Genomic DNA, 27,488 nt, shown 5'->3' with positions numbered 1-27,488 from the left:
CTTATAGAAAGTAAAAAAATATTATTCGATATTATTATATAATTTTTATATAACAATTTAATAAATATATAAATTTATTGTCATAAATATATAAGTTTAATTATTATTTAATATAAAATAATTTAAATATATTTTATTATTTATTATTAATATAAGTTTAAAATATTTAAATTTTATTGCATATTATTTAATATTAATATAAATTTTATAAACAATAAAATAAAATTTTATGTTATATTATTTAATATTAATATAAATTTAATTATTTATTTTATTATAAATACATTGTAAACTAGTGTCTATAATGATCATTTTTTATTCTCATCTCACCGCTACAGCTGCATTTGAATCCAAACACACATTCACCGCTATTTCTAATCTCACCGCTACAGTATCCAATTTCACCACTACAGTAACTAATCTCACCACCATCACTGTTTTTAACCTCACCGGAGGCAAACGCACCGCCAATCCAAACTAAGTTGTAGTCTCCCGCCAAGTGGTATGGTATGGACCATTTTGCCACTGAAGAAAAAGGAAAGGTAATATATATAATTTTGAGGATAGTCCTGTACAAATCTATTTGTGCAGATTTAGGGTAGTTTGGATGGGCGGTGTGTTTATTTTCGGTGAGGTTAAAAACAACGATAGCGATGAGATTAGTTATTGTAGTTGTGAGATTGGATACTATAGCGGTGAGATTTGATATAATGGTGGAGTGTGTGTTTGGATTCAAAAGCAGCTGTAGCTGTGAGGTGAGAATAAAAAATGACTATTAAGGACATCAGATTAGAATTGATATATAATAGAAGTTTTTTAAATTATTTTACTTTTATAAAATTATTAAAATATGTGAATTTATAAATTCATTTAATAAAATATTAAAATGTATCTTCCAATATTTTATTATAAATATTTTAATGAATTAAATAATCAATTTAAATTATTTATTAGATAAAATGATAATTATTTTTAATTTTTTATAGTTAAATATTCTTTTATAACAATGATACATATTACTTTCACAAATAGTAACATTATACTTGGATCAATTTTTGAAGTATCTAAATAGATGATTTTTAATAAAAAAAATATAGTAACATAAGAAACAATAAGTTTCATTATTATTAGAAATTAGGTTATGATACAAAATGTTTTTACAAATATGAATTCATTAAACTAGTTGCAATGGTTTCCCTTAACATCGCGATTTCAAGGTCACTTTCACTGTTAGAAGAACTCGATTCACCTTGATCAAAAATGGCCTGAAGAGACTGGCATGTCGGGTATATTCTCAAATTGTCGAAAATCCTCATCATTTGACCAAGCATGTCTTCGAATGTAATTATGCAAAACCATTGTTGCAATAACTATTAAAACTTGCTTGTTGAATGAATAATTTGGAATATCTTTTGATATTGGCCATTTTTTTTCCACACTCCAAATGTTCATTCAATCACAGAGCGTAACGAAGAATGAGCATGATTGAGGTTTTTTTTTTCAGATACTCAACGATTACCTCGACGAAAATCAGGTAAATGATATCGTTCCCCTTATATGGACCTAGAAAACCTGCCATTTGTGGATATCCTAAATCCACAAGATAATATTTTCCTACAAAAAAAGTAAAACATAATATCAAGTTTAAAAATAAATTAAAAATTTTAATATTGTTTTTATGTAAAGATTCATTGAAAAATTAAAGTTCAACCTGGTGGAGGGTGTGGAAACTTTAACTCTTGTTTTCTAAGTGTCTGCAAAAAAAATCTACTATCATGTGTTGTTCTTTCCCAACCAGGAAATGCAAAAATAAAGCACATGTTGAAGTCACAAATTGCCATTATATTTTGAGTTGGTTCACCTTTCCGTCCGATATACAGTATTTGACAAGAAGGCGAAATGCATGCTTTTATGTATGTTCCATCTATGACCCCAATACAATCCTTTAAAATAAATACAAGTAATGAGATAAAAGTTAGAAATAATTTATATTTTAAAAATATAAAGATTGTGTAAATTTTACCTCAAAGTGAGGCCAATATCTTGTATCATGTCGAATATGGTTTGGTACTTCCTCGAATTGACCTTCAGTGGGTTTAATTGCGTCTGTTCCCATTCGAGCAAATATATGCAACATATCAGTAAAAATTCAACTAACAGTTTCCCCATATCGTTGAAATCGCTCTGTTGCATTTGAATTTGATTCTCTATTTCCAAGAATGTACAATGATAATGCTAACTTCTCCATCGCCGATACTTTCCCATGCTTTAAGCCATAATTTGTTTGCAAATTGTGCAACAAGCTGTGAAATATATTTTTTGGCATACTAAAACTATTCATGCAACGATCATCATGCCCATTTAATACTTCGTCCACCCACATTTGACCTATATAATTTGAATCCATACACCGTTGCATAGTGAAATAAGTTTCATGGTGTACCAATACACTGCTTAACACATATTCTTCCTCTTCATGATAATTGTTGTGCTCAACTTGTGTAACAATTGTGGCTATTCTTCGTTAAGCTTCTTCACTTAATTCAAGGGTGTCATAATTCATATCAAAACTATTATACATATTGTTAAATTCATCCATAACCTGAAAAAGTAATCAAATGAAAATAAATTAATATTTTGTGACATTCTATACAACACAGAAACTTGAATAAAAACATAGCATAAAAATACCAAACATAAAAAATATCATACATTAGTTTTACACATAAAAAGGTAGTATAGTTATATTACAGTAATAATTCTAAGGAGCTTATGGTGGAGGTGGTTAATGGTATGGTTAGAAGGGAAATGAGGATGTTGCTACCAAGGATGAAAATGATGCAATTGGATTTTGTTCAGCATACCCACGTTGAAGCAACAAAACCCTAACATCTGGATCTAAGTTCAAAAACACTTCTCATTTCACCGGTATTTAGAACATTTTGATGGCAAAATAGTACAATTCATCTTTTTTTTTTTGTGGAATTTCATCTCCCAAAGCATACAAAGCATCCATTGCATTTGAAATAGTATATTGAGAGTGAGGAAAAATAATTACATTCACTGACTTCCTTGGACTAGCCATACTCTCACACAATTTCTCAATCTGAGTAGTTAATGTATTTCTTGATGACTTTCTACTTGAACTTGATTTTTTTCCTTTACTGTGTACAACCTAAAGTGTTTGCTTTCTTCGATTAGGAGTTCTATGAGAATGTTTTGATGGTGCCTCATTAGGAGGAATATCTTCATTCTCATTACTATGTTCATCTGAATCACCAAATCCCTCATTAGATGTAACATCTCCCATAGGAACCCCACTTGGAGGAACACCAAAAGAAGGTGCTCATGCATTCTCTCCAGTGGCTACAATGCCACCAAACATTTGCCACATTAACTTATTCAATCGTGGTTCAATTTATTTTTTCTTAAATCCTTTAAAATCAGGATTTTCCTACATAACATGTTAAATGTTAAATGTTATACTAAGATTTTTATATTTGTAAATTATTAATTTCAATAAACTTTATGCATTAAAATAATGATAAAGTTAACACTAACCTGTATTTTTTCAGCCCACCATTCTTCGGTAGCATCGACCGTCTTTTTAGATGGACACCATCCTATACTTATAGATTCCTTAAGCAACTCCCTCCATAACCTCCATTCCTTTTTTAATGTATCCCACTTAATTTTCAATTGAGGTTTTTCATAATTTTTTTGTGTTTTTTTCTTGAAAAAAAGCAATGACATTTTCCCAGCCTTTTGAATTTAGATGAGTTGTCGATCGATTACCAGCATTGACTTCATTCACGCAAAGTTCACAAAATATCAACGTCAACTCATCATCCCAAACAGCTTTTGTTGCTAAGGTACTATCTCCTTCCACAAAATTTCTTGTCTTTACCATCTATTATTATTTTGATTTTAAATGTCAACCGACATAAAACCATAAATATATATATCATAATAAGCATCATTTAAAGATCACCATTATAACAAATATAAGCAAACATATATCTTAAGATATCATGGTATATATACATCCACGCATTTGTAAAGCTTCTTCAATATTTCTCACAAAACTCTTTAACAATTTGGCATATTGTACTAAACAAAATAATAGAATATAAGTATTTAATTTTCACTCATATGGGAAATGTAATGCATGTATATCGTGTCTCCACACCGATTTCCAAATATGAATGAAAAAACTAAGGGTGTCCAATATGAATACTTAAAAAATATGAAGAGTCAATGTGACATAGTCTAGCATTAGCACCAAATCATACAACATTTCATTACTTCTTGGATAATTGTATAACCATGTTAGATAGATTTTCCAAACCACCTAAGTTTCATATATCTAGATTTTCTAAAGACGTATAATAATTCGGCCTCTCAAACACAAAGATCTGTAGGGGATTGAGAAGGCTAAAATTCTTTCAAAAAGGGGATCTTTCAAAGCTGAGTTTCTCAAGATTTGTTGGTCTCAGAAGCTTACATCATTTGAAAAGAAAACTGATGAAGCATAATGACGTATATACCTATATGGAAAGACTACATCTTTAATATCATTAGAGCAAAACTCAATTGCCTATTCAAATGGAATGAAGTAGTTTTTAAACAAACCCTTTTGTTCCTAGCCTACTAATTTTTTGTTTTTTAAGAATTTTCCCCGATTTTATCGTTTGTTTCATCATTTCAATCTTGTATTAAGAAGAAAAACTACAACTGAGCACTACACTGCACTAAAAAAATTCTTAAAAAACTCTCAACTACAAGCTAAATTTTTGCATTCATTGTAGAAATGGAAACTACAACTCGTATTTGCAGATACCCCCAACTGATCAATAATCCGATCTAAACTCGAAAAATTTAGAAACGAGACGAAAACATAACATGAACATGATACCATACTCAACATAAATATATATGTAATCACTAAATTTTGTCCGGGAAAAATTTCGTGTTTTAAAAAAATAAATTGCATTTTGACCCCTAACTTTTTTGGAATTGCATTTTAACCCTTAAACTTTCTTGTAATTACATTTCAACCTTTAAAATTTCTTGAAATTACATTTTAACCCCTAAACTTTATTTAAATTACATTTTGACCCTAAATTTTCATAAAATTACATTTTGACCCTAGAAGTTTTGCTGCAATTGCAGTTTAGTCCTTCTGGCAGCTACTTGCACACCTACCCTCCGAGATTTCCGGCCATCGGCCTAGGGCATGGCCTCCCTCTCCCCTAGCCACCTGGTACCTGCAAAAAGAAGAAAAAAATCAACTATAAAAGGGGTTCAAACCCCAAAAATGGAGGCCCCCCCACGAATTTTTTAAAAAAAAGAAAAGTTTCAAAAAAAAGAGTTTCAGCAGCAAAAAGAAAGAGGAAAAAAGAGAGAAAGAGAGGAAAAGAAGGAGGAGAAGACAGCAGGCAAGATCAAGCATCATCAGTAGTAAGCAAGCGGCAAGCAAGTGCACAGTGGTGGCACCTAAGGCTTGAAGAAGAAGGCAGAAGAAGAAAAAAAAGAAAAAAGAAAAATAAAAAGAAAAATAAAAAAATAAAAAAAATTTAATAGTCGGGTCGACCCGACACGACCCGATCACCCAGCAGCAACCCCCAACAGGCCAACAACCCAACAGCTTGGCAGGCCAGCAGATTCGGCCCAACAAACAGCAGCACCAGGCCCAACAGCATGCAGGCCAGCCCACCCAGCCCAGTCCAGGAAAAAAAGGAAGGAAAAAAAGGGAAAAAAAAAAGAAGAAAAAAGAAAAAATCAAGCTCGTATTTTTGAACCTTTCCGGTAATTTTGTTTTTACCCACTTTTAATTTAATTCGTGTTTTTTGGATGACATTTTTTATATTATTAGTATAATTTTAGCCATTTTTATATTTTGTGTTTATGTTTTTAATTTTATTTTATTTTAAATAATTTTAATAAATAAGGCAACGAATCGATTTAATATTAAGCCGTTAATTTCATCGCTATGTTGGGTGAATATTATCGGTTTGTGTTAAATACGATACGCCCTTCTAAAAAATTGAGAAATTCAAAAATCGTGTTTTAATTTTTTTTTGTAAATTATCAAGTTATATTTAAATGGATATAATAATATGTAATTTATCAAAAATTTTCGTGTTTCAAAAATTTTCGTGTTTTCAAAAAAATTTCCCGTGTTTCAAAAATTTTCGTGTTTTAAAAAATTTTCGTGTTTTCAAAAAATTTCGTGTTTCAAAAAAATTCTTGTTTTCTAAAATTTTCCTGTTTCAAACATTTTCATGTTTTGCACAAAATTCTCGTGTTTCAAAAATTTTCGTGTTTTAAAAAAAATTAGTGTTTCAAAATTTTCGTGTTTTAAAAAAATTCTCGTGTTTCAATCGGATCATGATTAAATATTAAATTGAACTCGTAATTTTGAAAATTAAGACAACGTGCGCTTAACAAGATAGCAATTTTGGGCGTCGCGAGGGTGCTAAAAGCTTCCCCGCGCGTAATCGACTTTCGAACTCTAATTTTCTCTAGATTTTAACGTAGACCTAAAATTACCTTTTTTTTTAGAAAAGTTTAAAAATAATTTTTTCTTCTAAAAAGAGAATTTTGTACGTGTCCGATCACACCTAAAGAAAAAAGATCGGTGGCGACTCCTTTTTTTTAAAATAAAATCGAGACTTTGTTTTTTTAAATTTTCAATAATCGCCTCAACTAGCGCCCGTGTAAAAATTTTGAGGTCGCTACAGCTGGCGACTCCACTGGGGACAATTTTTGAGAGTCGAGTCTGATGTTAAACGCGTGTTGTCAAAATTTTCAAAATTCCTTGTTCAAATTTAATTTTTAATCGTGATCCTTGAACTTTATTTTTGAAAAGTCATGCATCTGCATCCGGTTTTTAAATTAATATTTTTCTAACTTGTTTTATTTTTCTGTTTTTTTCAGCTCTAAGTTTTATGGTTTTTTTTAGTTTGTTTTTTTAGTAAAAATAAAAAATAAAAAGTAAAAAGGTTTGTGAGTTTCTCCCCACACACCATGTACTTGCATTCTTGCATAACATGAGCTCTCTACCCGGGCTCCATCCGTTTAAGTGGAAGTAAACGCTACGCCTTCGTGAGTTAACTCGTCCCTCCGCACAGGCTAGTGAATTACTTCCAGGTTACATCTGACTTATGCTTTTGTGAGTTAACTTGTCCCTCCGCATAGGCATAAGTAAATGTAACCCCTCGTGTCGAAACCATTTTTTTTGACAACAAAAATTTTGTTGTCGACTTTAAAAACAAAAATTGGAGTCGCCACTGATCATTGATTGAGGTGTGATCGGCACACCTTAAAAATAATTTTGGTCTGCGAAATTTGAGAAAACAGGTTCGGGAGTCAGTTACGCACGAGGAAGGGTTAGCACCCTCGTAACGCCCAAAATCTGTACCAAATTGATTATTTAATGTCTAGGTGTCGAAAATTTGAGAAGATTTTAAAAGAAAACTTTTAACTCGTAAATGAATTAATAAAACATTCTTATTTCAAAGAAATAAAACATCACACCAGAGAGTTAGGACCCAATATTTTTAAATCTTCAAAATTAAGTTTATCCTTTGATTTTAAAACTCACACAGTTAAATCTAACAAGGATATTCGGTTATTTTGGTCAAATGAAGAAAATCGAAACCCAGTAAGTTAGGGCACGATTTCTCAAAATTCCAAATACTGAATATGACCTTTTTTTTAAAAATTCTTATTTCGAGATAATAAAATGTCATGACCAGTAAGTTAGGACCTGACATTTTTGGATTCCCGAGAATAAGCTTTTATTTGAAATTTGTGTGAATTTATTGCAAAATAAATACTTGGTTTTCTAAATTCATCGAAAAATAATCGCAATCCAGTAAGTTAGGACACAATCTATCTCGAGAATCATGAATACCAAATATTTTGAAAATTTATAAAATATGATAATTTTGGTACTTTGACGAAACCAAGATGTTTTCTTAAAAAATGTTAATGCATAACATGAAACCATTACTTCAATTTAAATGATATATGTATATGTATTTACAAAATAAGATATGATATATAAGTAAATTTTAAAAACATGTGTATGCATATATTAAAACATGTATATAAAAGTTATGAAAATAAATATAAAATATGTATATGTATATGTATCTAAAAAATAAAAATAAGAAAAATAAGAAAAATATACTAATAAATTATGAAAATATGTATATATGTATATATGAGAAAAATGTATATATATTTGGATTATAAAATATGAAAAACTATATAAATATTATAAAATATAAATATAGGTACGTATATATATGTATATAAAACTAAGAAGAATAAAATAATAATAAAATATATAAGATATGTATATGTATTTAAAACCATTTAAAATATATACATATATATAATAAGATACATATGCGCGTATATATATGTATTAAAATAATAATAATAATAATTAATATAATAAAATTAATAATATAAAAGAAATAAAAAAAAACAACAGATTAATGACTAAATTGAAAACAAACAAAATTTTAAAGCCAAATTCAAAAATAGAAAATACAAAAAGGAGACCAAATTAAAATCGCCCAACAGGAGGAGAATCAAAAGAGTAAATTATCCAAATTGCCCAAGCATTGCGTAGCAACATGGATTGAATTAAAACAATATTAAAATAGGTGGCCCAATTTTTTAAAAAAATAATAAAAAAAAAAGATTTAAACACCCCCAAAAAAGAGAAGGACCAATCGCGCAAATGGCCCATTTTGAACCCTATAAAATCCCATTTTAAAACCCTAAAATCACTTCCCTTTTCAGCAACAGTAGCCACAAGGACTGTTTTCTCCCCCTCTCTGCTCCTCACCGAAATATCCTCCCCTACTCAACTTCGATTCAGACGATGCACAGCAAGGGTATTGACGGCGCACCACCACTGGTAAGTACCTCCTTTCCTTACCCTTTTTCCATTTATTCGTCTTAAGAAACAAGGAAAAAAGAAAAGAAAAAGAAAAGAAACAGTAAAAAGAATAGGAAAATTAGAGCAAAACCGATCACCTTTCAAAATTGTTTTTGATTCTTTGATTTCGTATTTTTAATCCTTTTCAATACAATATTTGTCTCTTTTACACTCGTTTTTTACCCTTATTTCCTCCCCCCTGGTTGCTATTCTAGCCCCTCCTTTTTATTTGTTGTTGTTTGTGGTTTTCTTACAGGTGGAACGCGCTTAAGCGCAGAGCAACATGCGTGACGTCTTGAGCGACGTCTTGCGACGTCTGGCATGCTGCTGGCCCAGCTTCTTTGCTAGGTTTTTTATTCTATTTTGTGTTTTGGGCTAGTGGGTTTGGGTTTGCTGTAATATGGGCTTTAGGTTTAGTTGGGCCTGGGTCAAAAATTGGGTATTACACCTCGAATTGAGCTCGCGAGCCCATGACGGGTGATAACCGAGGCTCCGTACTAACCTTAGTAGGTGACAGTATGGACAATTCGAGTACCTTTCTAGAACCAAAACCACATATAGTGAACCGTACAAGCCACCCAATTAGAGTCATGCTGAACCTTCGACCGTTGAATAGTCACCAAAATAAGTACACGGGAGAAATGCCTCTTACCTTTTATTTCTTTTACATTACACTTATTTACAAATGAATCGGGTCTATTTAATAAATTGGGTCGGGTAGATTGTCTGATGATATGTGGGGTAGGTTTTCTGTAAAACATGTTGGGGCAAAAAAAATGTGGGTTTGTTCAACCAAATTGCATGATTGAATGGCTTAATTTGTTAAATTTTCCATAGTTTTTATTTTTCTTTTTTACTCTGTTTATATCTGTTGTGATCACTAACCAAGGTTATTTGTCTTCATTTTATTTTTCATCATGCATTATAGGCATCTCACTAGGAAGGTGTTGATTAGAGATTAGTTACCAAAAACGGGTTTCTAATGGACGAGTCAATTACACAAGTAATCGAGGAAAATGCCGTAGTCAGAGACTGGTCTTCGAGGACTCAGAAATTAAAAAGGGACAGTTTAAAGGAAGGATACATCTCTGATCTTCCTGAGCGTGTGACTTCGAATATTCGTCAGAACGATCTCGAAGACTTGACTAGGATCTGGAAACAGTGGGACTTAGATACTAGAGGCATCCTCACTGAAAAGTACGGGGATATAGCTCACTTGATGTAATCAATGTGAACGAGCAATTGATTTAAGCCATGGTTCGATTCTAGGATCCAGCCTATCAGTGTTTCACTTTCAATCAGGAAGATATGACTCCGACCATAGAAGAGTTTTATGCTCTACTTCGCATTAACAACGTACAGCTTAACAAGATATATGTGAAGGAGTCTAAACCGAGACCTTCAAGAAAAAGCTAATGAAGTTGACAGGGATGACTGATACATGGGCTGAAGTTTAGTCAATGAAATTCGTAAGGCGGCTGTGCAAATTGTGTAATTATCAGATGAGGCCTAAACTCTCAGTTGGCAATTCTCTCTAAGCCAAAGATCAAGCATGTTGGAGTTCCTAGGACGAGTGAAGAAACAAGGCGATGTTGCCAGGGAATTTGTGTAACTGTTCAGTCCAAGATGGAAAAATGTTTTGTAATGGGCTCTTTTGATTAATGAAACGCCAAAATATAGGGCTATCTTGAAATCAACAGTAAATTCTTATATATTTATTCATGACTAATATTCACTTGTAATTCATTCATGCATTGCATGTATATATCACCATAACCATTCACTAAGGCTAGAACCACATAATCCACAGTTGTGACACTACAATTCTGGAATCACGTCATTCTTATAGAACGCATCTAAGAGCTAGAGCTATGAATGCTGAGCTCAACGAGAGTGATACAATTGAGGATGTTTTAATGATACACCCCTGTCCTCTAGGATATGTTTTGAATAATTGGACTGCTGTGGACCTTCTTGTAGTTTCTAAGTCCTCTCTAGAGTAATGCCCAATGTTAATTCTCAATTTATTTTGTGTGCCCCTAAATAGTGGGATTTCTTTTGTAAGAGCTTATGTTTGCTCTTTATCATTTCAATGAATATTAATGAAGATGCATTTTGTCATGATCTTTTCATTTCCATCAGTTTCATAGTGACCCCCTCGCTTCATATCATTTCTCTCCATGTATTTCATATCATTCTATAACATTTTGTGTGTTGATTCCAATACTTTGATGCTCCTTTATAGTTTTATTTCTCATTCACCTTTCAGGTGCTCAGATATCAATGGCATGAACAATCCCGTTACAAGTCCGGGAATCAATATCGAGAAAGCTGTTTGTTTAGGAGAATTCAAAGCCGAAGAAAGTGCTGAAGATTGTGCCCCATCCCCTGACTTACTGAGAATGGTAGAACAAGAAGAGAAACATATTCTACCCCATCAAGAACCTGTTGAGATAGTGAACTTAGGAAGTGAAGAAAAGAAACAAGAAGTGAAGATTGGGACTTCCATTTCAGAAAACACTAAGCCGGATTTGATCGCCTTGCTTCATGAGTACAAGGATGTATTTGCCTGGTCTTATCAGGATATGCTCGGGTTGAACACAGATATTGTGGTCCATAAGCTCCCACTGAAACCAGAATGCAATCCTGTTCAACAAAAGCTAAGAAGGATGAGACCTGAAATGCTGGTGAAGATAAAAGAAGAAGTCAAGAAAGAATATGATGCTGGCTTCTTACAGGTCTCTAAATATCTGGAATGGGTAGCTAACATAGTCCTGGTACTGAAGAAAGACAGAAAGGTACGAATGTGTGTGGATTATCGCGATCTGAATCGAGCAAGCTCTAAGGATAACTTTCATTTGCCACACATCGATACGTTGGTGGATAATACAGCAAAACATTCTTTATTTTTTGGATGGTTTCTCGGGTTATAATCAGATAAAGATAGCTCTCGAGGATATGGAGAAAACCACGTTCGTGACAATGTAGGAAACATTTTGCTATAAGGTGATACCATTCGGATTGAAGAATGCTAGGGCAACGTATCAGAGAGCTATGGTGATGCTATTCCATGACATGATGCACAAAGAAATAGAAGTTTATGTCAATGATATGATTGCCAAATCCTGGGGAGAAGAAGAGCATGTTGGGAATCTTAAAAAGCTGTTCGAAAGATTAAGAAAGTTTCAGTTGAAGCTTAACCTAGCCAAGTATACGTTTGGGGCTACCTCTGGAAAACTGCTAGGTTTCATTGTCAGTGAGAGGGGTATTGAGGTTGATCCAAATAAGATAAATGTCATACTCCGCGTACACAAATAGAAGTTAGAGGATTTTTAGGAAGGTCGAATTACATTGCTCAATTCATTGCTTAACTTACTAACCAGTGTGATCCAATTTTTTGACTCCTTCGAAAACATAATCCAGGAGAGTGGAATGAGTAGTGCCAAGTGGCTTTTCATAAGATAAAACAGTATTTGTCTAATCCTCCGGTGCTAGTACCGCCGACCCCTAGAAAACCCTTAATATTGTACCTGACCGTGTTTAAAAACTCAATGGGTTGCGTATTGGGGCAACATGATGAGTCAGGGAAAAGAGAAAAAGCGATTTACTGCCTCAGCAAAAAGTTCACAGAATATGAGGCAAAGTACTCGTCAATTGAAAAGTTCTGTTGTGCATTGGTTTGGGTAGTTCGAAGGCTCAGACAATACATGTTGTATCATACGACATGGTTAATTTCAAAGCTAGATCCATTAAAGTACATGATGGAATCACCCGCATTTTCAGGGAGAATGGCACAATGGCAGATCCTATTGTCTGAGTATGACATTGTGTATGTGAGCCATAAGTCGATAAAGGGAAGCGCGATAGTTGACTTCTTGGCAAGTCGAACAATGTAAAAATATGAGCCGTTGAGATTCAATTTTCCAGATGAAGATTTGATGTGCATTTCTGAAGGTGAATCATCAAAATATCAATCATGGAAGATGAGTTTTGATGGTCCATCGAATGTATTGGAGACGGGATAGGAGCAGTCTTAGTGTCACCAGAAAGGGACCATTACTCGCTCACTGCTAGATTGAATTTCTTCTGTACCAATAATATAGCGGAGTATGAAGCTTGCATCATGGGACTTCGTGCTGCTATCGAGAGGAAAATTGAAATTTTAGAGGTGCAAGGGGACTCAGCATTAGTCATTTACCAAATCCGTGGAGATTAGAAAGTTAGTGATTCAAAATTAGTCAAGTATCGCGATCTCATTGCAGAACTAGTCAAAGAATTCAAAGAAGTGGCTTTTAACTACTTTCCACGGGAAGAGAACCAATTGGCTGATGCCCTAGCCACTTTGGCTTCAATGTTCAAAGCAAATAGAGAAACTGAAATAATGCCTCTTCAAACGAGCATATATGAGATCCCCGCACATTGTTTTAGCATTGAAAAGGAGTCAGATGGACAACTATGGTTTCATGACATCTTGGAATATATTAAAAATCAAAGGTATCCCAAGCAAGCAAACGAGAATGACAAAAGAACGATTAGAAGAATGGCGGCTGGTTTTATTCTTGACGGGGATATCCTATACAAAAGAGGAAATGATCAAATGCTCTTGAGATGCGTGGACAATGTTGAAGCCAAAAGAATACTTGAAGATGTCCACGAAGGAATTTGTAGAATGCATGGCAATGGGTTTATTATGGTAGGCAGATTATGAGACTTGGTTATTTTTGGCTGACAATGGAAAAGGATTGCATTAGCTACACACGAAAGTGCCACAAGGGTCAAATTTACGGAGATAAAATTCATGCAGCTCCTTCGCCCCTTCATGTCATGACTTCTCCGTGGCCTGTTTCTATGTCGATATATTTTTATGGTTATATATTACTTTACAAAATGGGTGGAAACTGCTTCATTTGCTAATGTGACAAAGACCACGATCTACAGGTTCCTAAAAAATGAGATCATATGTCGACATGGTTTGCCTGAGAGAATCATTTCAGATAATGTTTTGAATCTGAACAACAAAATGATGAAAGAAGTGTGTGAGCAATTCCGGATGAAGCATCATAATTCCTCACCTTATCGCCCGAAAATGAACGGAGCTGTTGAGGCGGCCAATAAAAACATTAAGAGGATTATCGGGAAGATGACTGAGACATATAAAGATTGGCATGAAAAACTACCATTCGCTTTGTATGCATTCCGCACCTCTGTACGGACATTTACAGGAGCAACTCCTTTCTCCCTAGTCTACGGGATGGAAGCCGTTTTGCCTATTAAAGTAGATATCTCATCCCTGCGAGTCTTAATGGAGTCAAAACTAGAAAAATCAGAATGGGTTCGAGCACGATATGACCAGCTAAACCTTATTAAAGGAAAACGCTTAAAGGCAATTTGTCACGGACAGATGTACCAAAGAGAATGATCACGGCCCATGATAAAAAGGTGCAGCCAAGAAAATTCCGTGAAGGGGAACTTGTACTAAGAAAAATCCTCCAGATACAAAAAGACTTGCAAGGAAAATGGTCACCAGATTAGGAAGGGCCATACCTTGTAAAGAAAACATTCTCGGGAGGGGCTCTGATTCTCACTGAAATGGATGGGAAAGAATTACCTAATCCAGTGAACTCAGATGCTATGAAGAAATATTATGCCTAAAAAAAAGGAAAAAAATAAAGATGAAAACCCGAAAGAGCGTCTTGATAAATAAAAAGGATTAGGATGAAAACCTGAAAGGGCGTCCTAATGAAGCAGGTTCGAACTTAAGGAGCAAGACGACTTGAACGGGGAGTCGATTGGCGAGATTACAATATTTGAAGCGTGGAGTCGAATGGCAAGATTGCAATATTTGAAGCATTCTCAGAAGCTCGAAATCTTCTACACAGGAAGCCATGCTCGAAAAGATCCTTGACGAATAAACGTGGAGAAGTTCATGCGTTTGTTATCTAGAGTATTTGTGGCCATTGAATTTGCTTTCCTTTCTTTATGATGCTTTCTTTATTTGAATTACTCTTTGTTAATTTTCTTTGTTTGTTGTTTTTGAAAAGAATATGAATGTGATGTATTTCTTTCATGCCTACTGTGCCATTTTCAAGCATCTTATGGTTTGGTTCGTTTAAATAATAAATAGTAAAATGACATACTCTAAACAAAAGGAATGTTGAGCATTACCTGGATGAGAATTTGATAAATACAAGGACCCTGAAGCAAGAACAAAGTTCAACAAGGGGGCAGAAAGGTGGTATACGAAAATGTGGGTTACTCACAGAACTTGAGGATGAGTACAAAACTGGAGAGAAAAGTCAAGAATTGAATTAATGAATGGGGACCCTCACGAAAATCAAAAAGTGGGGCATGTGACAAACAGCCTAGGGTGCATGGCATGATCATGTAGACACAAAAGCATTTAGGACAAACACGTGCATATCATAATAACATCATACATGACATATACAGGTATACCAGTAGAGCAAGAAATACTAGAAGAAGGTTTTTAGTTTCACTTGATGTTTTTTGAAACCCTGTTTCTTTCAAGAAATATTTTTCAATTTCTGTTTTTTTCAAAAATCAACTCATATTGCTAGAGTTGAGTTAAGCCTCGGGTTATTACGAGAGGTGAGTTGAGTCTCAAGTCACATACCGAGGTATTTTTTTATTTCTATTTTTTTCAAAAAAAATAAACTCATATTGCGAGAGGTGAGTTGAGCCTCGGACACATGCCGATGTATTTCTTTTAAATTTTTTTTTCAAAAATCAATTTATATTGCGAGAGGTGAGTTGAGCCTCGGACACATGCCGAGGTATTTCTTTTAAATTTCTGTTTTTTTAAAAAAATAACTCATATTGCGAGAGGTGAATTGAGCCTCGGGTCACACGCTGAGGTATTTTTTTAAATTTCTATTTTTCAAAAATCAACTTATATTGCGAGAGGTGAGTTCAGCCTCGGCTCACATACCGATGTATTTTTTTTAATTTCTATTTTTTTTTAAAAAAATCAACTCATATTGCGAGAGGTGAGTTGAGCCTCGGACACATGCCGAGATATTTCTTTTAAATTTCTGTTTTTCAAAAAAAATCAACTTATATTGCGAGAGGTGAGTTGAGCCTCAGGTCACACGCTGAAGTATTTTTTTAAATTTCTATTTTTCAAAAATCAACTCATATTGCGAGAGGTGAGTTGAGCCTCGGCTCACATACCGATGTATTTTTTTAATTTCTATTTTTTTTTCAAAAAATCAACTCACATTGCGATAGGTGAGTTGAGCCTCGAACACATGCCGAGGTATTTCTTTTAAATTTTTATTTTTCAAAAATCAACTCATATTGCGAGAGATGAGTTGAGCCTCGAATACATGCCGAGGTATTTCTTTTAAATTTTTGTTTTTCAAAAATCAACTCATATTGTAAGAGGTGAGTTGAGCCTCGGGTCACACGCCAAGGTATTTTTTTTAATTTCTATTTTTCAAAATATCAACTCATATTGCGAGAGGTGAGTTAAGCCTCGGGTCGCACGCCGAGGTATTTTTCAATTTGTTTTTCAAAAATCAACTCATATTGCGAGAGGTGAGTTGAGCCTCGGGTCACATGCTGAGGTATTTCTTTTAAATTTCTATTTTTCAAAAATCAACTCATATTGCGAGAGGTGAGTTGAGCCTCGGGTCACACGCCGAGATATTTTTTTAATTTCTATTTTTCAAAAAAATCAACTCATATTGCAAGAGGTGAGTTGAGCCTCGAGTCACCCGCCGAGGTATTTTTCAATTTATGGTTTTCAAAAATCAACTCATATTGTGAGAGGTGAATTGAGCCTCGGACACATGCCGAGGTATTTCTTTTAAATTTCTATTTTTCAAAAATCAACTCATTGCAAGATGTGAGTTGAGCCTCGGGTCACATGCCAAGGTATTTTTTTAATTTTTGTTTTTCAAAAAATCAACTCATATTGCGAGAGGTGAATTGAGCCTCGGGTCACACGCCGAGGTATTTTTCAATTTATTTTTCAAAAATCAACTCATATTGCGAGAGGCGAGTTGAGCCTCGGGTCACATGCCGAGGTATTTTTTTAAAATTTCTGTTTTTCAAAAATCAACTCTATTGCGAGAGGTGAGTTGAGGTTCGGGTTATATGCCGAGGTATTTTTTAAAAAAATTATTTTTCAAAAATCAACTCATATTGCGAGAGGTGAGTTAAGCTTCAGGTCGCACGCCGAGGTATTTTTTCAATTTCTGTTTTTCAAAAAAGAAAAAGGATCGTACGCCGGGCTTTTCTCGATTTCTATTTTTCAAATAAAAAAAATTTTGGATAGTCGAACAAAATTCAGTGCTTTTAAGTCTTTGCTCTATCCCTGTTTTACAGCGATGAGCAAAGAGGGACAGTTGTAATCACTGAATTTTGTCCGGGAGAAATTTCATGTTTTTAAAAAAATTGCATTTTGACCCTTAACTTTTTTGGAATTGCATTTTAACCCCTAAAATTTCTTGAAATTATATTTCAACCCTTAAACTTTCTTGAAATTATATTTTGACCCCTAAACTTTTTTAAATTACATTTTGACCCTAAATTTTCTTAAAATTACATTTTGACCCCAGAAGTTTTGCTACAATTGCAGTTCAGTCCTTCTGGCAGCCACTTGCACACCTACCCTCCGAAATTTCCGGCCATCGGCCTAGGGCATGGCCTCCCTCTCCCCTAGCCACCTGTTACCTGCAAAAAGAAGAAAAAATCAACTATAAAAGAGGTTCAAACCCCAAATATGGAGGCCCCCCAAGAATTTAAAAAAAAACGAGAAAAGTTTCAAAAAAAAAGTTTCAGCAGCAAAAAGAAAGAGGAAAAAAGAGAGAAAGAGAGGAGAAAGGAGAAGAAGAGAAGGAGGAAAAGACGGTGGCAGCACTGTGGGACTAGCGGCAGCAAGCGGCGACAGCACCTAGGGCTTGAAGAAGAACAAAACAGAAGAAGAAAAAAATAAAAAATAAAAAAGAGAAAGAAAAAAATTAATAGTCGGGTCGACTCGACCCGCGACCCGACCGGTGACCGACCCAATCACCCAGCAGCAACCCCCAACAGGCCAACCCAGCCAGGCCCAACAGAAAAAAGAAGAGAAAAAAAAGGGAAAAAAAGAGAGAAAAAAGGCCCAAAAGTAGCTGCGCAACAGGCCCAACAGCCCAGCAGACCAACAACTCAACAGCTTGGCAGGCCAAAAGGCCCATCACAGTAGCAGGCCAGCAGATTCTGCCCAACAAACAGCAGCAGGCCAGCCCACCCAGCCCAGTCCAGGAAAAAAAAGGAAAAAAAGAAAAAATCAAGCTCGTATTTTTGGACCTTTCCAGTAATTTTGTTTTTACCCACTTTTAATTTAATTCGTGTTTTTTGGATGACATTTTTTATATTATTAGTATATTTTTAGCCATTTTTATATTTTGTGTTTATGTTTTTAATTTAATTTTATTTTATTTTAAATAATTTTAATAAATAAGGCAACGAATCGATTTAATATTAAGCCGTTAATTTTATCGCTATGTTGGGTGAATATTATCGATTTGTGTTAAATACGAGACGCCCTTCTAAAAAATTGGGAAATTCAAAAATCGTGTTTTAATTTTTTTTAATTATCAAGTTATATTTAAATGGATATAATAATATGTAATTTATCAAAAATTTTCGTGTTTCAAAAATTTTCGTTTTTTCAAAAAAATTTCCCGTGTTTCAAAAGTTTTCGTGTTTTCAAAAAAATTTCGTGTTTCAAAAAAATTCTTGTTTTCAAAAATTTTCGTGTTTCAAACATTTTCGTGTTTTGCAAAAAATTCTCATGTTTCAAAAATTTCCATGTTTTAAAAAAAAATTAGTGTTTCAAATTTTCTGTGTTTAAAAAAAATTCTCGTGTTTCAATCGGATCACGTTTAAATATTAAATTGAACTCGTATTTTTGAAAATTAAGACAACGTGCGCTTAAGAGATACCAATTTTGGGCGTCGCGAGGGTGCTAATACCTTCCTCGCGTGTAACCGACTCCCGAACTCTAATTTTCTTTGGATTTTAACGTAAACCTAAAATTACATTTTTTAAGAAAAGTTTAAATATATATTTTTCTTCTAAAAAGAGAATTTTGTAGGTGTCCGATCACACCTAATGAAAAAAGATCGGTGGCGACTCCCTTTTTTTTTAAATAAAATCGAGACTTTGTTTTTTAAAATTTTCAATAATCGCCTCAACTAGCGCCCGTGTAAAAATTTTTAGGTCGCTACAATATAAAAACTAACCTTTAGGCAAAAAAAAAAGTAGCAGCCACAACAAAAAACAAAACAAAAAAGTAGGAAGAAACCAACAATAATCACTATTTTAGTTCTCAAATCTGAAAAACAAGTGACTGTTTTGTTCCCAAATCTGAAAACAAATAAGGTTGGGAAAGACATTAGTTTAACTTTCAAGGATAAAATGGTAAAATAATAAATAAAAGTATGGGTACTTTTGTCTGTTAAAAATACCTATTGCTTTATTGGGTGCTAAAACCTCCAGTCAATTTTTAGGCTATTAGTGTGATTGAAATAAATTTGAATGTACTGTTGATGCTGATCCAAACAGGCTATCAGTGAGGTTGATAGCAGTTATCTACCCCAACTACACCACAGTGGCATTAAATTAAACTAAAGGAAGCATTAGGCTTGCTTTGGATGCCAACGCACTACAGTGCGTTGTATTTTTTCCCTTGATTATCAATCTCACTGCACCACAGTGAAAGCATTGGCTGTTTGGATGTATTGGCTTCCAGCACAGTGAGATGTTTCTGCTGCACTGGACAGCCTTAAGCTGACTGGTGCTAAAAGCTTCAGTTAGGTGTAGCTGGGGCAGTAGACATTTTTTGAAGACAAAAATACCCATACTTTAATTTATTATTTTACCATTTTATCCTTAGATGTTAAACTAATTTCTTTCCCAATCTTATTTGTTTTCAGATATGGGAAGAAAACAGCAGTTTCTCCCCTCGTTCTTGTTGGTTTCTCCCTTGTTCTTACTGGTTTGTCCCTCGTTTTTGCTGGTTTCTCCCCTCTTTTTTGCTTTATTCTTGGTTGTGGGAGCTTAGGATATTCTGTTTCTTCAATCAAACTAACAAGTTAGAGATATCTTGTGTTTTTTCCCTCTATTTTCTCATGCTCAACATTTACCCTTTTTCTCAATTAACAGGGGAAGTCTACATTAATTAGTGCACTTTCAGACAGTAATCTATATAGTGATGCAAGGTATATTTATTCTTTAAAACAGTTTTTCCTCGAAGTTAAATTCTTTATTAAAAGTAAAAGGATGGATTTTTTTACCTAATTGGAGGTAATGGCTTTGTGCAGATTGTTTGCAACATTGGATGGTTGATTAAAAAGTGTTGTTCTTCCTTCAGGGTGAGATGGTTTGCTGTCACTCACTGTTATTATTGTTGTTACTGTTATTTTTTTTCTTTTGAGTAGTCTAGTTCTAAATGATATACTGACCTTATCCCATAGGCAGCAACATTTTATCTTTTGATCTTTGGACCTATCATTTAGCATGCTTTACACACTATTTAGTAATATTATTACTAACTATAATTTTAAGTCATACACAATGAAATTACCTAAACATCTAAACTCAAAAACATTATAACTTAAAGCTTGTAGGGCACAAATCGAATTTCCAAGGCTTTTAACACTTGCTTAAGCAAAGAAAAAACACAAACAAATGCATGTAATTATTCCCGATAACGATAAAATTATACAGTAGATTCAAAGTTAGAACAGAAAAAAAGTGAAAGGAACTCGAAAATAGTACCTCAAAGGAACTAGGATAGGAGTCAAATGGAGTCTCCCCTACTTCAATAGCACCAGTCCCCATTCAATATATATATCCCTGACTATATATAAACAAAGAACACAAGTCAAGTAATTAAACAGATCAAAACTGCAAACAAGCTATAAATGATAAGAATTGCAAACCAATCAATCTAGGAAGAAGGAGATTTAATTCATTGACCTGAAATCCAACTGTCTTCTCCAAGGTAGTAATCTTATGCACAAATCCAAAAGCTGAAAATACCTGCATTATTAAGTCTTTTAGAAAGATGAATGGAAAATAAATCAAGTAAAAGGACTCCAAAAAGTCATTACAACCTATAATTTCCACTAACAAATCTGCCAAAAAATAAGGAATGGAGATAACTTCAACATACCAGGTCTTAAGCATCGAGACAGAAATAATGGAACATATTAACATAATACACCTTAACAATTGCAGTGATGCATTTCAGATTTTCTAATGATGCTAAAAAAAATTATAGAACATGTAAAATCTATGAGTTTGCCGAAGTACTAGAATGAAGTAAAGCATAAAAAGAAAATTGATGAAAAATTTGACCTATATGTGCTAAGAATCCTCAAATCTTTAAAAAAAAAAAAACAAAAGCTACACTTCAGGCTGCTCAAATTTCAATTTTATCAAGTATTATGTGATAAATAACTGTGCCATCTTCTGAGTAAAAATCAGATACAATCACTATTCTTTTAAGGGTAAAACATAAAGCTTTAGCTGCTTCAAGTAAATTGAAGTAAATCTATACCCAACAGATAATTTGCCCACAAGATACATGGTTGGACAACTTAAAGATCATATAAGAAGGTTAGAACATACCCCTAATCCAAAAGTAGAGAGTTGTGAGCTTCGGAAGACCATAAGACCCATAAGATGTGGGTCAGAAAAGAGGTCTGACCAGAAAATGAAGTACAATGACAAAGCAGAAACAGAAATGGCATGAGTTATAGAGATGCCACTGCCAAAAATATGTGAATAACCAATGAGAGAATGAACATGATTACAGAACCAAAAAAAAAAAAGAAGGAAAAAACTAGAGCATGTGCTACACTAACCGATTGTTCCAATCTACTCGTTGAATTTTAGTAAGACTAGGGTAAGTCTTGATGTAAAAGTTGTTGATTAAGTCAGCCAGATCATAGACCTAAGGGATGAGGGAACATGTAAACAGAATTTCAATAGAATCCAAGGGAAAAGCAACCATGTAATTATATAAAAACATCAAAACAGATATGAGTTAATTTAAAATATGTAAAATTCGTTCCTGCAAGATTCATTAAAGGGTATAAGGAAACATCCTGCCATAGGATTCAATAATCCTGAATTAAAAAGTTAAAACATATTTACAAGGGGAAAGATTCAGCATACCACTTTGAAAGCAAGAATGCCACCGAGGATGGAAGTATAAGGAGCGAAAGGATCAGCTAATAAGTAATTCTTAACCAACATCTGAGCCTGATTTTTGTAAGACTTTATAGCCATACTTGTCTGTTTAGGCACTGCTGCCATATATTACAATCACAATATCACCTTAGTAGAAAGAGTACCTTCTCCTAGTTTTGTCCCTTCTTCATTCATCAATTCTATAACAAATACAAAAATGGCAGTCAAGAAAAGAAAAGCTTCAATCATGTCAAATATAGAATAGAAGGTAATAGAGAAACATGGATATGGAGGAAGTTTCCACATTTTGATGCTACAACCAACTATACGATCTCACAAGCAAACACTAAAAGGGGTGAGTAATCAAAGCAGTTACCAACATCCATCTTAATCCAAGAAATATCAGATGTAAAAATATTCTCCATTTACAAATAACTTCAATTCAATCATGTTGAAACAAACAAGAAACCAACCAAAACTGTGAAAGTTTGATCAAAATGAAGAAAGAAAATAATAAATGTTTGACTAAATACAAAAAACATTTCCATTTCAGAAAAGCAAATGTAAATACAATGCAAAAGACATTAAAATTATAAGAAATCCATGAGGAAAACACAAATAAATTGGCATGAAAAGTAACATAAGGCAATCAAAGGTAATACAATAGAAGGGAAGAAGATGAGGAATGTGATAACTGTGGTTACCATAAGCACATTCTACAGATTTGAAGAAGCAACCGTAAATGCAGCTGGATGTTTAAAGGGGAAAAGGGAAAAAGAAATTGAAAGACAATAGGAAATCAATGCAAAAAAGAAATGGCCATGACAAGAAAACAAATGTTTTTCAATTAATGCAAAAAGGAACGAGGTTTAGGACTTTGATCGGTGGAAGAGGGGAAATGGGAATGGGAAATGGAAGGAGGGCACGGGGTTTGGGACTTTGATCGGTAGAAGAGGGGAGATGGGAATGGGGAAATTGCATTGTATTTGTGTATTTTAAAAATAAAAAAATATATGTAGTGTATTTTAAAAATAAAAATATATATATGTAGTGCATTTTAAAAATAAATAAATATATATATATATATATATGTAGTGTATTTTAAAATAAATATATATATATATATATGTAGTGTATTTTAAAAATAAAAATATATGTAGTGTACTTTAAAAATAAAAATATATATGTAGTGTATTTTAAAATAAAAATATATGTAGTGTATTTTAAAAATAAAAATATATATAGTGTATTTTAAAAATAAAAAATATATGTAGTGTATTTTAAAATAAAAATATATGTAGTGTATTTTAAAAATAAAAATATATATGTAGTGTATTTTAAAAATAAAAAAATATATGTAGTGTATTCGGTTTATTCGAATTACTTGAAGCATGAAGATCCAATATTTTTCTTGAAAGATACTAATTTTGAACTTAAATCATGATAATAAAAAATTATGGGATTTGTGAAACAAATTAGGGAATTACCTTTCTTGTGAAGATATAGAACAACCCCAAATGTGCAGAGAACTTGTACCAGTTGAATCAAAGACTCTATTTTTAAGCAAAAAATAAAAAAAATAAACACAACCGAATTTAAACGAAAAAAATTACAAAGAAGAGAATTTCAAGCCAAAAAAAAGTAAAATTCTTACAGCTCTACCATAGATGACTACAGTGAAAAGAAAACAATAGTTCAAGTAAAGCTTTAAAGATGAACAAAGAAAACAATAGTTCAAGTAAAGCTTTAAAGATGAACAAATCGATTGCATAATTTTCTTGCTTAAAAAAAAAACAGCTTTTAAGTTTTTTTTCAATAACCGAACAAAAAATAGTGAAATATTTAGCTGTTTAGAGCTCTTCAAAGATAAGAAAAACAAGAAAACCAAAAACCCAACAAAAAAAACCAAAATGTCTTTATTTATTTTGAAAAGATAGTCATAATCAATTATCCTTTTTATATCCTCGTTATTGTTTACCATGGATTTTTGAGAATTTTTTCTTTAGTGTTCATCTTATGGCTTTCATCCATTCGCGATGTATTATTCTTATTTTTTATGAAAATATATTATTATATCTAATTATATATTTATGCTTTTATGTCGGTTGACATTTAAAATCAAAATAATAATAGATGGTAAAGACACGAAATTTCATGGAGGGAGATAGTACCTTAGCAACAAAAGCTGTTTGGGATGATGAGCTGACGTTGATATTTTGTGAGCTTTGTGTGAATGAAGTCAATGCTGGTAATAGACCGACAACTCATCTAAACTCAAAAGGATGGGAAAATGTCATTGCTCTTTTTCAAGCAAAAACACAAAAAATTTATGGAAAACCTCAATTGAAAAATAAGTGGGATACATTAAAAAAGGAATGGAGGTTATGGAGGAAGTTGCTTAAGGAATCTACAAGTATTGGATGGTGTCCATCTAAAAAGACGGCCGATGCTACCAAAGAATAGTGGGCTGCAAAAATACAGGTTAGTGTTAACTTTATCATTATTTTAATGCATAAAGTTTATTGAAATTAATAATTTACAATTATAAAAATCTTAGTATAACATTTAACATTTAACATGTTATGTAGGAAAATCCTGATTTTAAAGGATTTAAGAAGAAAGGAATTGAACCACGATTGAATGAGTTAATATGGCAAATGTTTGCTGGCATTGTAGCCACAGGAGAGAACGCATGGGCACCTTCGTCTGGTGTTCTTCCAAGTGGGGTTCCTATGGGAGATAATGCACCTAATGAGGGTTTTGGTGATTCAGATGAACATAGTAATGAGAATGAAGGTATTCCTCCTGATGAGGTACCATCAAACACTTCTCATGAAATTCCTAATCGAAGAAAGCAAACACTTGGGGATGTACACGGTAAAGGAAAAAAATCAAGTTCAAGTAGAAAATCATCAAGAAATACATTAACTACTCAGATTGAGAAATTGTGTGAGAGTATGGCTAGTCCAAGGAAGTCAGTGAATGAAATTATTTTTCCTCACTCTCAATATACTATTTCAAATGCAACGGATGCTTTGCGTGCTTTGGGAGATGAAATTCCAAAAAAAGATGAATTGTACTATTTTGCCACCAAAATGTTCCAAATACCGATGAAACGAGAAGTGTTTTTGAACTTAGATCCAGATGATAGGGTTTGGTGGCTTCGACGTGAGTATGTTGAACAAAATCCAATTGCATCATTTTCATCCTTGGTAGCAACATCCTCATTTCCCTTCCAACCATACCATCAACCACCTCCACTATAAGCTCCTTAGAATTATTATTGTAATATAACTATACTCCTTTTTTATATGTAAAACTAATGTATGATACTTTTTATGTTTGGTATTTTTATGTTATGCTTTTAATCAAGTTTCTGTGTTGTATAGAATGTCATGAAATATTAATTTATTTTCATTTGATTACTTTTTCAGGTTATGAATGAATTTAACAATATGTATAATAGTTTTGATATGAATTATGATACCCCTGAATTAAGTGAAGAAGCTCAACGAAGAATAGCCACAATTGTTACCCAAGTTGAGCACAACAATTATCATGAAGAGGAAGAATATGTGTTAAGCAGTATATTGGTACACCATGAAACTTATTTCACTATGCAACCGCGTATGTATTCAAATTATACAAGTCCAATGTGGGTGGACGAAGTATTAAATGGGCACGATGATCGTTGCATGAATAGTTTTAGGATGCCAATAAATATATTTCACAGCTTGTTGCATGATTTGCAAACAAATTATGGCTTAAAGAATGGGAAAGTATCGGCGATGGAGAAGTTACCATTATCATTGTATATTCTTGGAAATAGAAAATCAAATTCAAATGCAACAGAGCGATTTCAACAATATGGGGAAACTGTTAGTCAAATTTTTACTGATATGTTGCATATATTTGCTTGAATGGGAATAGACACGATTAAACCCACTGAAGGTCAATTCGAGGAAGTACCGAACCATATTCAACATGATACAAGATATTGGTCTCACTTTAAGGTAAAATTTACACAATCTTTATATTTTTAAAACATAAATTATTTCTAACTTTTATCTCATTACTTGTATTTATTTTAAAGGATTGTATTGGGGCCATAGATGGAACACACATAAAAGCATGCATTTCGCCTTCTTGTCAAATACCTTATATCGGACGGAAAGGTGAACCAACTCAAAATATTATGGCAGTTTGTGACTTCAACATGTGCTTTATTTTTGCATTTCCTAGTTGGGAAGGAACAACACATGATAGTAGAATTTTTTTGCAAGCACTTAGAAAACAAGAGTTTAAGTTTCCACACCCTCCACCAGGTTGAACTTTAATTTTTTAATTACTTTTTACATAAAAAATATTAAAATTTTTAATTTATTTTTAAACTTGATATTATGTTTTACTTTTTTTTAGGAAAATATTATCTTGTGGATTTAGGATATCCACAAATGGCAGGTATTCTAGGTCCATATAGGGGGGAACGATATCATTTACCTGATTTTCGTCGAGGTAATCATTAAGTATCTGGAAAAAAATAAATCTTTAATCATGCCCATTCTTCGTTACGCTTTGTGATTGAACGAACATTTGGAGTGTGGAAAAAAAATGGCCAATATTAAGAGATATTCCAAGTTATTCATTCAATAAGCAAGTTTTAATATTTATTGCAACAATGGTTTTGCATAATTACATTCGAAGACATGCCTGGTCAAACGATGAGGATTTTCGTGAATTTGAGAATATATCCGACATGCCAGTCTCTTCAAGCCAGTTTGACAGAGGTGAATCGAGTTCTTCTAACAAAGAAAGTGACCTTGAAATCACGATATTAAGGGAAACCATTGCAACTAGCTTAATGAATCTATATTTGTAAAAACATTTTGTATCGTAACCTAATTTCTAGTAATAATGAAACTTGTTATGTCTTATGTTACTATATTTTTTTTATTAAAAATCATCCGTTTAGATACTTCAAAATTTGATCCAAGTATAATGTTACTATTTGTGAAAATAATATTTATCATTGTTATAAAAAATATTTAACTATAAAAATTAAAAATAACTATCATTTTATCTAATAAATAATTTAAATTAATTATATAGTTCATTAAAATATTGGAAGATACATTTTAATATTTTATTAAATGAATTTATAAATTCACATATTTTAATAATTTTAAAAAAGTAAAATAATTTAAATAACTTCTATTATATATAAATTCTAATCTGATGTCCCTAATAGTCATTTTTTATTCTCACCTCACAGTTACAGTTGCGTTTGAATCCAAAGACACACTCCACCATTGTTTCTAATCTC

General features: G+C 32.9%; 1 protein-coding gene and 1 long non-coding RNA gene across 4 annotated transcripts; one reads left to right on the top strand and one right to left on the bottom strand.

Annotated features, from left to right (window-relative positions):
• Nucleotides 1-5,020: 5,020 nt before the first annotated feature.
• LOC105777258 (uncharacterized) lies at nt 5,021-23,156 on the bottom strand. 3 transcript variants are annotated; one of them, XM_052621544.1, is made up of 7 exons: nt 22,870-23,156; nt 22,151-22,365; nt 21,838-21,926; nt 21,602-21,740; nt 20,948-21,010; nt 20,747-20,828; nt 5,021-5,267 (listed from the first exon to the last, which is right to left on the bottom strand). In XM_052621544.1, exons 2-6 carry the CDS (start codon nt 22,289-22,291, stop codon nt 20,790-20,792), a joined length of 471 nt encoding a protein of 156 aa, XP_052477504.1. In that variant the 5' UTR covers nt 22,292-22,365; nt 22,870-23,156; the 3' UTR covers nt 5,021-5,267; nt 20,747-20,789. The 3 variants fall into 3 exon arrangements, with proteins under 3 accessions (XP_052477504.1, XP_012455867.1, XP_012455866.1); XM_012600413.2 differs by lacking the exon at nt 5,021-5,267 and adding an exon at nt 17,415-17,656; XM_012600412.2 differs by lacking the exon at nt 5,021-5,267 and having other exon boundaries at nt 20,549-20,828.
• LOC105777260 (uncharacterized) lies at nt 19,873-25,537 on the top strand. The gene is made up of 5 exons (XR_008189589.1): nt 19,873-19,964; nt 20,132-20,187; nt 20,290-20,340; nt 24,299-24,646; nt 24,754-25,537. It is a non-coding gene; the product is annotated as an uncharacterized LOC105777260 (long non-coding RNA).
• Nucleotides 25,538-27,488: the final 1,951 nt, after the last annotated feature.

Source organism: Gossypium raimondii, chromosome 10 (assembly GCF_025698545.1).
Source record: "Gossypium raimondii isolate GPD5lz chromosome 10, ASM2569854v1, whole genome shotgun sequence".
NCBI lineage: Eukaryota > Viridiplantae > Streptophyta > Magnoliopsida > Malvales > Malvaceae > Gossypium > Gossypium raimondii.
This window is presented reverse-complemented; position numbering and strand designations above follow the sequence as displayed.